Source organism: Staurois parvus, unplaced genomic scaffold (assembly GCF_062004578.1).
Source record: "Staurois parvus isolate SC_StPar_1 unplaced genomic scaffold, SC_StPar_1.0 ptg000132l, whole genome shotgun sequence".
Taxonomy (NCBI): domain Eukaryota; kingdom Metazoa; phylum Chordata; class Amphibia; order Anura; family Ranidae; genus Staurois; species Staurois parvus.
This window is the reverse complement of record NW_028317928.1, coordinates 1,719,679-1,731,968: the sequence shown is the minus strand read 5'-3', so window position 1 is coordinate 1,731,968 and position 12,290 is coordinate 1,719,679. Positions and strand designations below refer to the sequence as shown.

At 45.0% G+C, this 12,290-nt stretch overlaps 1 protein-coding gene across 1 annotated transcript in view; it reads left to right on the top strand.

Annotated features, from left to right (window-relative positions):
- Nucleotides 1–12,290, top strand: part of LOC149466131 (uncharacterized) — a 104,725-nt gene that overhangs the window by 83,419 nt on the left and 9,016 nt on the right. The window contains exons 19-21 of the mRNA XM_089672699.1: nucleotides 1,852–1,937; nucleotides 3,501–3,606; nucleotides 9,695–9,792. Coding sequence (XP_089528825.1) covers nucleotides 1,852–1,937; nucleotides 3,501–3,606; nucleotides 9,695–9,792 — 290 coding nt within the window. The remainder of the gene's footprint in view (nucleotides 1–1,851; nucleotides 1,938–3,500; nucleotides 3,607–9,694; nucleotides 9,793–12,290) is intronic.

Below are 12,290 nucleotides of genomic sequence, written 5' to 3'. Positions count from 1 at the left end.
TTCTGTTATAAAGTTTTATAAATAAATGATTTGTCTCCTTCACTGATGGACACTGATATGTGGTACTGATGAGGAACCACTGATGGGTACTGATAGGCTGCACTGATGAGGAGTCACTGATGGGTACTGATAGGCTGCACTGATATGTGGCACTGATGAGGAGTCACTGATGGGTACTGATATGTGGCACTGATGAGGAGTCACTGATGGGTACTGATAGGCTGCACTGATGAGGAGTCACTGATGGGTACTGACAGGCTTCACTGATATGGGGCACTGATGGGAACTGTTAGGTGGCACTGATGGGCACTGATAGGTAGCACTCATGGGCACTGTTAGGCAGCACTGATGGGCAGTGTTACGTGGCACTGATGGGCATTGATAAGGGGCACTGTTGGGCAGCACTGATGGTCACTGATTCAACTGGTGGGCACTGATTCAGCTGATGCGCACTGATTTCCAGCACCCATGGGCACTGATGGGCACTATTGGCCGCACTGATGGGCTACACAGATCACCAGGACAGTGATGATCAGTGGCCTGATGATCAGTGTAGATGTCCCCCTTCGAAATGATGCTTACCGGCTCTCCTCTCCTGTTGCATTGTCAAGTATGAAGAGAGGATTGCTGATAACCAGCATTTCCTATTTACCCTGTGATTGGACACAGCAGCTCACATGGTTAAAGCGTCTGTAATTGTCCCGTTCCTTAGTCATGTGATCAGCTGTGTCAGAAGGACACAGCGATCACAAATCGCGAGCAATGCACGTCCCAGGGGGCGCGCGGGGTGGGGGGGTGGTTTCTGGGAGGACATCCATGGACTCCTTCCAAGAACTCTCTGACTGCGCTGTAGCTGTCTTTTGGCAATATCGTGGTCGGAAACTGGTTAAAATGTATTTGCTGCCTTAACATAACACACATTACCGCAGAAGGGTAAACCCCGTCTACTGCAACCCATTGTAGTTCCCTTTTCGAAGTACATTTGACAGGTTGTGAGGAGGCATTATGTCACCTCTATACCACCTGTTTTAACCCCATGCTCTGGACCATTCTATTGTTCCTCCACAGTTGTCATTTTTTCAGGTCTGACGTGCAGATTTGTGTAAATCATTGTACAATATTATTCATGTTGATTAATGGTGGGGTTGGACGGGGATCAATACTGTCTTGGTATAAATTTGAGAAGATTTGATTATATTCTTGTGAATTTTTGGATCAATCCTTCAGATCTAAACACACCAGAGGAGTGGGTGTATATGGAAGGACACAAGGACCTGTAGAAGGACGTCATGATGGAGAACCGGCTGCCCCTCACATCACCGGGTAAGAGGAGACTTTCATTTCTTGTATTGAGGATCCACCTAGATACACACATCCTCTGATATAAAGACATAGAAATAGAGGAGTGGGAGTATATAGAAGGACACAAGGATCTGTATGAGGACATCATGATGGAGAACCGGCCACCCCTCACATCACCAGGTAGGAGGAGACTTTCATTTATTGTAAAGGAGAGAAAAGGATTGAGGATCCAACTAGATCAGCCTTTCTCAACCTTTACAATACAGAGGAACCCTTGAAGTAGTTTTGGGGCTCAGGGAACCCCTGATAATTACTATATCTATAACTGATCTACAACCCATCATACATTAGTGTGATGGTCATTGGGAAGAATTACTTCCTTACAGATAGCGAAAAAGATCAATGGTGTCAGTGGGAACTTATCTGAGAGCCAGCAATTGTTCAAGGAATCCCTAGCTACCTCTAGAGGAACCCTGATCTAGATACACCCATCCTCTGATATAAAAGCATAGAATCAATGTATTCAGTCAGTGTGTGTGTTTCCTATAGATGGATCCAGTAACAGAAATTCCCCAGAGAGATGTCCCCATCTTTTGGATTCCTGGGACTCCACACAGGACGATCAGGAGGAACAGGTAGTCGCACAAAACAAATAAAATTCTTCTCGTACTTTCAGTTACAGTGGATATAAAAAGTCTACACACCCCTGTTAAAATGTCAGGTTTCTGTGATGTAAAAAAATTAGACAAAGATAAATCATTTCAGAATTTTTTGCACCATTAATATGACCTATAACTGTACAACTCAGTTGAAAAACAAACTGAAATCTTTTACGGGGGGAAGTGAACATAAAGAATTAAAATGTGGTTGCAGAAGTGTGCACACCCTCTTAGAACTGGGGATGTAACTGTGTTTAGAATTAAGCAATTACTTTCAAAATCATGTTAAATAGGAGTCAGTACACATCCGCCACCATTTAAAGTGCTTCTAAATTAACCCCAAATAAAGTTCAGCTGTTCTAGTAGGTCTTTCCTGACATTTTCTTAGTCACATCCTACAGCAAAAGCCATGGTGCGCAGAAAGCTTCAAAAGCATCAAAGGGATCTCATTGTTAAAAGGTATCAGTCAGGAGAAGGGTACAAAATAATTTCCAAGGCATTAGATATACCATTGAACACAGTGAAGACAGTCATCATCAAGTCGAGAAAATATGGCACAACAGTAACATCACCAAGAACTGGACGTCCCCCCAAAATTGATGAAAAGACAAGAAGAAAACTGGTCTGGGAGGCTGCCAAGAGGCCTACAGCAACATTAAAGGATCTGCAGGAATATCTGGCAAGTACTGGCTGTGTGGTCCATGTGACAACAATCTCCTGTATTCTTCATATGTCTGGGCTATGGGGTAGAGTGGCAAGACGGAATCCTTTTCTTACGAAGAAAAACATCCAAGCCCGGCTAAATTTTACAAAAACACATCTGAAGTCTCCCAAAAGCATGTGGGAAAATGTGTTCTGGTCTGATGAAACCAAGGTTGAACCTTTTGGCCATAATTCCAAAAGATATGTTTGGCGCAAAAACAACACGGCACATCACCAAAAGAACACCATACCCACTGTGGAGCATGGTGGTGGCAGCATCATGCTTTGGGGCTGTTTTTCTTCAGCTGGAACTGGGCCCTTAGTCAAGGTAGAGGGAATTATGAACAGTTCCAAATACCGGTGAATATTGGCACAAAACCTTTAGGCTTCTGCTAGAAAGCTGAACATGAAGAGGAACTTCATCTTTCAGCATGACAACGACCCAAAGCATCCCTCCAAATCAGCAAAGGAATGGCTTCACCAGAAGAAGATGAAAGTCAGGACGTGCCATGCTGATAGACTCATACCCAAAAAGACTGAGTGCTGGAATAAAATTAAAAGGTGCTTCAACAAAGTATTAGTTTAAGGGTGTGCACACTTATGCAACCATATTATTTTAGTTTTTTATTTTACTTCACTCCACCTAAAAGATTTCAGTTTGTTGTTCAACTGAGTTGTACAGTTTATAGGTTACAATAAAGGCAGAAAAAGTTCTGAAATGATTTATCTTTGTCTCATTTTCTTTATATCACAGAAAACTGACATTTTAACGGGTGTGTAGACTTTTTATATCCATTGTATACATTCGATTTTACTGATTTGTTGTGTCTTATTAAGAATTTTGGCCTGGTTGTGGTGAAAGTTGAAGAGGAAGAAGAGACCTATATGATGGGTGATGATCCATGTAAAGAGGAGGATGAAATCCCTCCAGAGATCAGCTCAGGTGAGTAATAAACAATAAATCCAGAGAAGAGTCCCAGATCCTTCTTGTTCAGTCACTACAGAAATCTGTTCTCTCCCCCCTCCTCTGTCAGAGGAGTCAGCGAGTTAGAGCAGTTGTAAAGGCTCTAGGTATTTTTCTATACATGAAGGTGAAGTACTTTCTGTGTGCACCAGCTCCCCCTATTACTTACCTGAGCCCCATCTCGATCCAGCGATGTGCACGAGAGCATCAGCTCTCCAGGGTCTTTTTCTCCTCACTGGCTGAGACAGCAGCAGGAGCCAACCATCAATCACAGCCAGTGAGCCAATGAGGAGAGAGTGGAGGCAGGGCCAAGCCGGACTCCGTGTGTGAATGGACACACAGAGCAGTGGCTCAGGAGCGAGCCTGCTTGGGCAGTTCTTCTTTTTTTTTTGGCCGAAAAATCGGCCAATTTTCAACCCGTCTATGGCCCCCATAAGCCCTATTGAGTGAAACACATTAGAGGGCGGTCCTAGGGTGGGAACTGTCAAAGTCATCCTTGTGGATATCCCATGCAATGAATGCAGATATTAGTGATCCCTCTGGTGTACGGAGCCTCTAAGCAGATAGGCCTGTTTCAGGTCTCTATGCCAGGGGTAGGCAACCTTTATTCTAGGTTCACATCTTTGCAGGTGGTGCGGCTGCGAATCTACACGAAAATCCATGCAGCTGCACCACCCGCACAGAGTTCTAATGGCACACTGCCTGCACTGGAAAACGCAGCCGTACTGGGAACCGAGGTTCCCGTGTGGGCTGCGTTTTCAGAAGAAGTGCAGGGACGTCTTCCCTGCGTGTCATGGGGCACGGGACTCCATTCAAATGAATGGGCTCTTGTGCCCGCGCAAAACGTGGCCCTCACAGCCGCATATATGTGAACCTAGGGTAAAGAGGTGGAGATCTACCTGAATAACATAGGAGAAGTCAAAGAACACCAGGTACAGTGTTCTCCAGTGTTGCCTCCTCACACCTGAGATAAACCTAATTTCCATACTACCATGTTGCAATCACGTGCAATCATGGGTTTAAATCAGGTGGTGAAGAAGCAACCTATCTCCTGCTCACCAACTGTCAAACACATTTGGATCACTTTTCAGAGGAGCAGCACTTGTGAATGAGCCCCTAGTTGCATTTGGCAGAGGCACCCTTAGGGCTTGTTCACATGTAAAGTTGGGGGGTGTTAAAGCCCTGAAGTTGAGTCACGGATTTAACATCCCCAGTCCCTACCCCCTTTAGCTGCTGAGGCAGCAGCCACAGATGTACACATGCCGCAGCAGGAGTTTAACCCCCCTGCTTTTTTTGGTGGGTGCTCCTGCCAATCGCATCCCATTTAAGTAAATGGAGCGTCCTGCAACTGCATGCTTCTGTGGGGTCCAAGGGGTTAAAGCAGGTGGTAGGGAAGCAACACAACACTGCCTGATTTAACCCCTTGTTTGCTGTACTGCACAAGGTTGCAGGGCACTCGCAGAACGGCCTCAGTCACTTGAATGGGTCATGCTTGGCAAGTGCTACACCCACCAACCATGACAGGGAGTGTAATTCCTGCTGCGTCTGTGACATGTTTAAACCCCTATCAACTGCAGCTAAAGGGGGGTGCATTTGGGGTGGTAAAAACATGTTTTAACTATGGAGTTTTACCCCCCCCCCCCCCCCAAACTGCAAATGTAAATGAACACTTACTATTCTTAGCCCCCTATAAGGCTGCTTTCACACTGATGTGCTGCGTTTTACCTGCATCGCGGGTGTAGCGCAGTGCGTCTGCAACTTTCCTGGGTTAGCTGCAATTTGTCATAAACTTCTATTATATCCTGCAGGTGTGCACCTTCTGCAAGCACACCAAAACACCTGCATTCAGAAGGTGCACCAAACCTGCAGGATATAATAGGAGTCTATGACTAAGCGCAGCAAACCCGCTGGAAAGCTGCAGGTACATTACACTGCACCCGCGGTGTGGGTAAACCGCAGCACATCAATGTGAAAGCAGCCCTATACTATTCTGCCCAGTGTATCGCTTCTCACTGACCTGAAGATCTCTTCTTTCCTGCTGCTGGCACCACTCTGGAGACCACTAGCCGGGATAAGAGGTGGAGGGCAGTTGGTATCACTCCACATGGGACAGGAGCCGGCACTACATAGGAGGGATCGACGTATGTGACTTGTGCTCCCTACTACAGCTCCAACTTTATAAGTAGTCCCTCTGCGTTGCACTCTGTTTGATGCTCTGGGGTGGCGGGTCACCAAGCCCAGACCGCGATCTCAGTCACTTGGCCGCGATCTACTGGTAAATTGCAATCTCCGGGTTGCTGACCCCTTCTCTAAAGCTGACTATACACGTATAGATTTTTGTTTCAAGAATATTCATTTGATTTTCTAATCGTTAGTGGGGTCAAATCGATGTTCATTTTCGACAGCAGTGACGGGAATATTCGAAGGGGCAGGAAGGAAAACTTTTCTAGATCAAACAAATTTTCGGCCAGTGTATGTGGTTATCGTTCAGAAATGAAATTCCTTTTTAAAAACGAATGCCAAAAGCAAAAGACAATTTTCGAACAACATTCATCCATTCATCGAATGTTCAAAGAATTTTCTTATGACTTTTTGTATATATATTCTCATCTGAAAATCTACACGTGTATGGCTAGCCCGGGTGTCGGCAACCCGCGGCTCCAGAGCCGCATGCGGCTCTTTTTCACCTTGGCTGCGGCTCCGGAGCACACTGCCCACCAGGTGACAGGCAATAGGGTCTTCTGTGTGCCGGGCGCCCGCTCCCCTCCCTCCTCTCGGGCGGCCGCCCCAAAAGTCAGGACTCTGCAGCTAGCCCAGCAATGGGCAAACTACGGCCCGGCGGACCTTTTAATCCGGCCCGCGGAGCGTGGCAAACAATGGCTGTCACGATGTAGGCGGGGCAGCGTGACGAACTCCTCTCCTCTCACAGTCCGCCCTGAAGACCGGAACGGCGCGGGAACACGGCGAGAGGAACGCGCGGAGCAAAGGTAAGTGAATTGATACAATATGGGGAATGAATTACTATAGGGGGGATGAATTACTATATGGGGGATGAATTACTATGGGGGATGAATTACTATAGGGGGGATGAATTACTATGGGGGATGAATTACTATATGGGGGATGAATTACTATATGGGGGATGAATTACTATGGGGAATGAATTACTATAGGGGGGATGAAGTACTATATGGGGGATGAATTACTATATGGGGGATGAATTACTATGGGGGATGAATTACTATATGGGGGATGAATTACTATATGGGGGATGAATTACTATATGGGGGATGAATTACTATACGGGGGATGAATTACTATGGGGGATGAATTACTATATGGGGGATTAATTACTATGGGGGATGAATTACTATATGGGGGATGAATTACTATATGGGGGATGAATTACTATATGGGGGATGAATTACTATATGGGGGATGAATTACTATATGGGGGATGAATTACTATATGGGGGATGAATTACTATGGGGGATGAATTACTATGTGGGGGATGAATTACTATATGGGGGATGAATTACTATGGGGGATGAATTACTATGTGGGGGATGAATTACTATGTGGGGGATGAATTACTATATGGGGGATGAATTACTATATGGGGGATGAATTACTATGGGGGATGAATTACTATATGGGGGATGTATTTTCAGTTTTAAAAATGTGGCTCTCAAAATAAATTTCAATCGTGGTTTTGGCGAGATTTGGCTCAGTTGAAAAAAAAGATTGCCCACCACTGACCTAAGGCTATGATTGTGATTATGACGATACACTGTGGCCCTGATTAACCCTTTGCTTACTGGGCCCTTAAACCCCCTTCATGACCAGAGCGCTTTTTGCAATATATGCAGTGTCGGATTTGTTTTAAATGTTGCAATGGTTTTGCGGCTCCCAGTCTTTTTTTCCCTCTTGGAAACGGGTCCAAGTGGCTCTTTATGTCTTAAAGGTTGCAGACCCCTGGGCTAGCCTAAGCTATAGGTAAACAGGATCAAACTGCGCAAGTCTCCAATCACCTTATTCCACAAAGCGGCAAATATTAAAGAGGATATCCTCTCTTTTCAAAAAGCCTCATTAAATAAAATATTGCGCTGTGAAACAATAAATTTCATACAACATGCATATGCACTATGAAGACCCTCATACCTATGAAAAGAGATCAAAAACAATAAAAACAAATAAAATAGTATTGTGTAAATTTCACTAATCATATTCATATATATGAAGACACTCAAAACTGTGAAATGTGATCAAATCAATAAAACAGTGACATATTTGTCCATATAAACATATAATAAAGTTCGTGTGAAGATGGAAGTCCACAATCCGTGACAACGCTGTGTATCAATGCTGTAGGTGCAATATGAGTAGTCTTCCTTCAGATACTCACCAACGTGTACACCACCACCAAGTAGTTAAATGGAGGCTTAGCAGAAATAGAGACCCCTTAATTATAGGGGGTCTCAACCAACATTGCAATGTAAGCTATTAGCAGGTTCTCCATGCCATGCCCAGAACAGGGATCTTCCAAACCCAAATGTGAACTCCAAAACGGTGCCAAATAATATCATGAAAGAAAAAACATGCCTCTCATAGTGTAATACGTATCAAATCAAAATCCTTTATTTGAGCAAGTAAAATCCTACTTACAGGCTGTAGAACAATTAAAAGCATTCAAAAAGACCGCTTCCAGGATGGCCGACAGCGTGATGACATCAGACGTGTTTCGTCATCAAAGAATGTCTTCTAGGGGCCAGTCTTGGAAGCAGTCTTCCCTGGTTCCTCCCTCCTTCCTCATCAACATGCTAATAATCATTTTAGATAAAACCTTTCTATTATCTTGACATAACTTATTTTGATGATCACTGGGTCTCTGTGCTTCTCTATGTAATGCAGACAGGTAGCAGGGACCAACAGCGTGTTGTTCATGGGTGCCAGAAAGCATTACGGCACCCTGCCTCAGTTCTCCTCTCAAGACCCCTCAGCCATGTGACTAGCAGTGGGCGGGCTTTTGGGGTTATGCAAATATCAACATGTTTTACAGTGGGTGACAGCCTGGAGGAGTGGGCATTCCTAGGCAAAAACTACATTGGCATGCAGACTGTCCTAGGTGATGCCACATGTCATGCAGAGCCCCGTGACTGAATGGAACAACTGAAAACCAATGAATGAAAGGACTGGACAGGGACAGTCAGGCAGGGAAAGAAAGGTTTAGATGATGCTGGATGTCCTGCAGCCAGGAAATGAGGTAAGCTCCTCTAGTGCTGCAGTGGCAGGTTACAGTGGGAAGCTGCATCTGGCGCTGTGGTGGCAGGCTAGCGACAAGCTGCATCTGGTGGCAGGGACCAGTGACAAGTGACATGCTACATCTGGTGACAGGGACCAGTGACATGCTGCATCTGGTGACAGTGACAAGTGACATGCTGCATCTGGTGACAGTGACAAGTGACATGCTGCATATAATGACAGGGACCAGTGACAAGTGACATGCTGCATCTGGTGACAGGGACCAGTGACATGCTGCATCTGGTGACAGTGACAAGTGACATGCTGCATCTGGTGACAGGGACCAGTGACAAGTGACATGCTGCATCTGGTGACAGGGACCAGTGACATGCTGCATCTGGTGACAGTGACAAGTGACATGCTGCATCTGGTGACAGGGACCAGTGACAAGTGACATGCTGCATCTGGTGACAGGGACCAGTGACATGCTGCATCTGGTGACAGTGACAAGTGACATGCTGCATCTGGTGACAGGGACCAGTGACAAGTGACATGCTGCATCTGGTGACAGGGACCAGTGACATGCTGCATCTGGTGACAGTGACAAGTGACATGCTGCATCTGGTGACAGGGACCAGTGACAAGTGACATGCTGCATCTGGTGACAGGGACCAGTGACAAGTGACATGCTGCATCTGGTGGCAGGGACCAGTGGCAATCATTCCCTGGTGCCAAAATGTTTGGGGACCTCAGGGTTAAAGTTCCATTCTTAAAGGTAGCAAATCTCACTTTTCACTTCCATGACAATATGTGTGTTTCCTACAGATGGATCCTATGACACGAATACACCCGATCGATGCCCGAGTCCTCCTAATTCCCAAGATTCCACACCGGAACATCCCACAACTCCACACAGCGATCAGGTACTTCAAATTCAGGTTCTTATCAAATACAACAGATATTGGTTGAAAGTGCAGAGTATGTCAGACACCTCACCACTGTAGATGCTTGGCTTGTAGTCCTGAAGATCCTGTGTGTTTGGACTCTATACCTCTCCTCCATTCAAGGAATCGTCTACCTCCCTCAGAACGAGCTTCAAAAATGCCAAGTTGCAGTAGAAATCTAGAATCTGATCTTCCTCCCGGTCCTTATCGGATAAAAAGCTGACAATGGTCACAAAGTGTTTTTGCTGCTGTTGTGTCCCCATTTGGCAAGTTTCCTTTAACTTCCTGTCCTGGTGACAACATGTGAAGAAGAAAGGAAAAGCAGCCTTCATAATGGTGGTCATAGGTATCAATATAAACTTGACAGGAGATGTAAGCCCCCCCTACTTTATCCAGAATTGGAATATAATGTGATCACTTTGAGACGGACTTCTATTTTTATTTGTGTATTTTGCAAAGCTTTTGGTATGATTTTTTACATTTGTTCCAATGTAATGCATGTAAGGTGCATCTTAGTTCTGGACAGATGTGTGTTTTAAAGCAGCACAGCTACAGATTGCATCCACTGTTACCAGACATTGTATACCCTTCATGGCCTGTCATTGCACCCTTGAAAGCTGTGATGAGTGGCACTGGGTCCAGCATTTGTTCATTTTCAGAAGTGGAGCAGAGTTTGTGTCAGGGCTTGTTCACACTAGCAGTTGAGGGTGGTAAAACTCTGCAGTTGAGCTTTGTGCTGAGCAAACTGTTGGTGCTATATAAATCCTGTATAATAATAATAATAATAGTAATATTAATTGTTTTTACTGCCCCTCTAACCACTCCCCTTTTAGCTGCATAGTCAGCAGTCAGGGGTGCACACATGTTGCAGCCACAGTGCTGTGCTTCATGGCCACGGCAAGAATTATACCCCCTGGTGCTCTTTAACCACCTCCCGTCAAGCCGTTCTATATAAACGGTCAGGCGGTGGCAGTGCAGGGGCGGGAGAATGTTTATAAATGGCCTCCCCACCCCCTGCTTGTGTGCGCTCCCTGGGAGCGCGCAGCACCGCGATCCGGTGTCTGCTGTGTCCTCCGGACACAGTGGAACACCGATCGCTGTACGGGACCTCTGTGCGAGGTCCCGATCATGTTAATTGGCCAAACAGTGATCACATGCAGAGTAGTAAGCAAGATCTCACTTCTGACATCATTGCTTACTACATGTGAAATCTGTGAATGATCACAGAGGTCACATGGTACAAGGCTATTCACAACAGCCTTGTACCATGTGACAAGCTGTGACCAATCACAGCTCACACAGTAGTTCTCAATGGCTGCAGGAATGCAGCCAGACAGAAGGAGAAATGACTGATTTTACAGCCTTTATGGGTGTAAAAGCTATCAGTGTAAAAAAAAAAAAAAAAAATCTTCATCACCCCCCACAAGTAGTACAGTGTCACTATAGTGACACTGTACTGCTAGGGTGACAGTATGTAAAAAACAAAACAAAAAAAACCCCATAAATAATAATATAAAAAAAAAATAAAAATGTAAAAAAAGTTTAAAAATTATAATTTTTGGTTATAAACTAATTTGGGTTATTTTTTTTTTACTAAAAAGATAACGGAATAAATTTTGGCCAAGATTTATGATGAAATATTATTTATTTGCAAAATCTTTTAAGAAAAACACTTTTTTTCAAAATTTTTGGACATTTTCGTTTATATATCAAAAAAATTAAAAATCCCAGTGGTGAATAAATACCACCAAAATAAAGCTTTATCTCTCTCAAAAAAATGCTAAAAAATTCATCTGGGTACAGTGTTGCATGACCGCGCAATTGTCATTCAAAGTGTGATAGCGCTGAAAGATGAAAATTGGCCTGGACAGGGAGGGGGGGAAAGTGTCCGGACTGGAAGTGGTTAAACGCCCTGCAACTGTGTGCAATAGTGCGGCAATCAAGGAGTTAAAGTGGCTCTAAAGCTTTAAAGTTTTTCACCTTAATGCATTCTATGCATTAAGGTGAAACACCTTCTGTGCTGCTTCCCCCACCCCCTTTTATTACCTGGGCCCGATCCAGCGATGTGCACAAGAGCAGCAGCAATAGCCGCTGTCTCCCTCCTCATTGGGCAAATTGATAGCAGTGGGAGCTATTGGCTCCCACTGCTGTCAGTCAAATGCTGTTGCACGTGAGCAGAGTGTGGGGCCAAGCCACCCACTCTGTGTCAATGGATGTAGACAGGGTGGCTCAGGAGCGAGCCTACATTGGTGCCCCCATGGAAAGTGGCTTTTCATGGGGGCACCGTCCAGAAAGAAGGGGCCTGGAGCACTGGTGGGGGACCCCAGAAGAGCAGATTGGGGCTGCTCTGTGAAGTCTAACATGTTTGTTATTTTAATAAAAAAACAAAAAACAAAGGTTTAATATCGATTTAAAGCAGGCAGTGAGGAGGTGATACAACACCTCCTTGCCAACTGTTAAATGCTCTCTGACGAGCA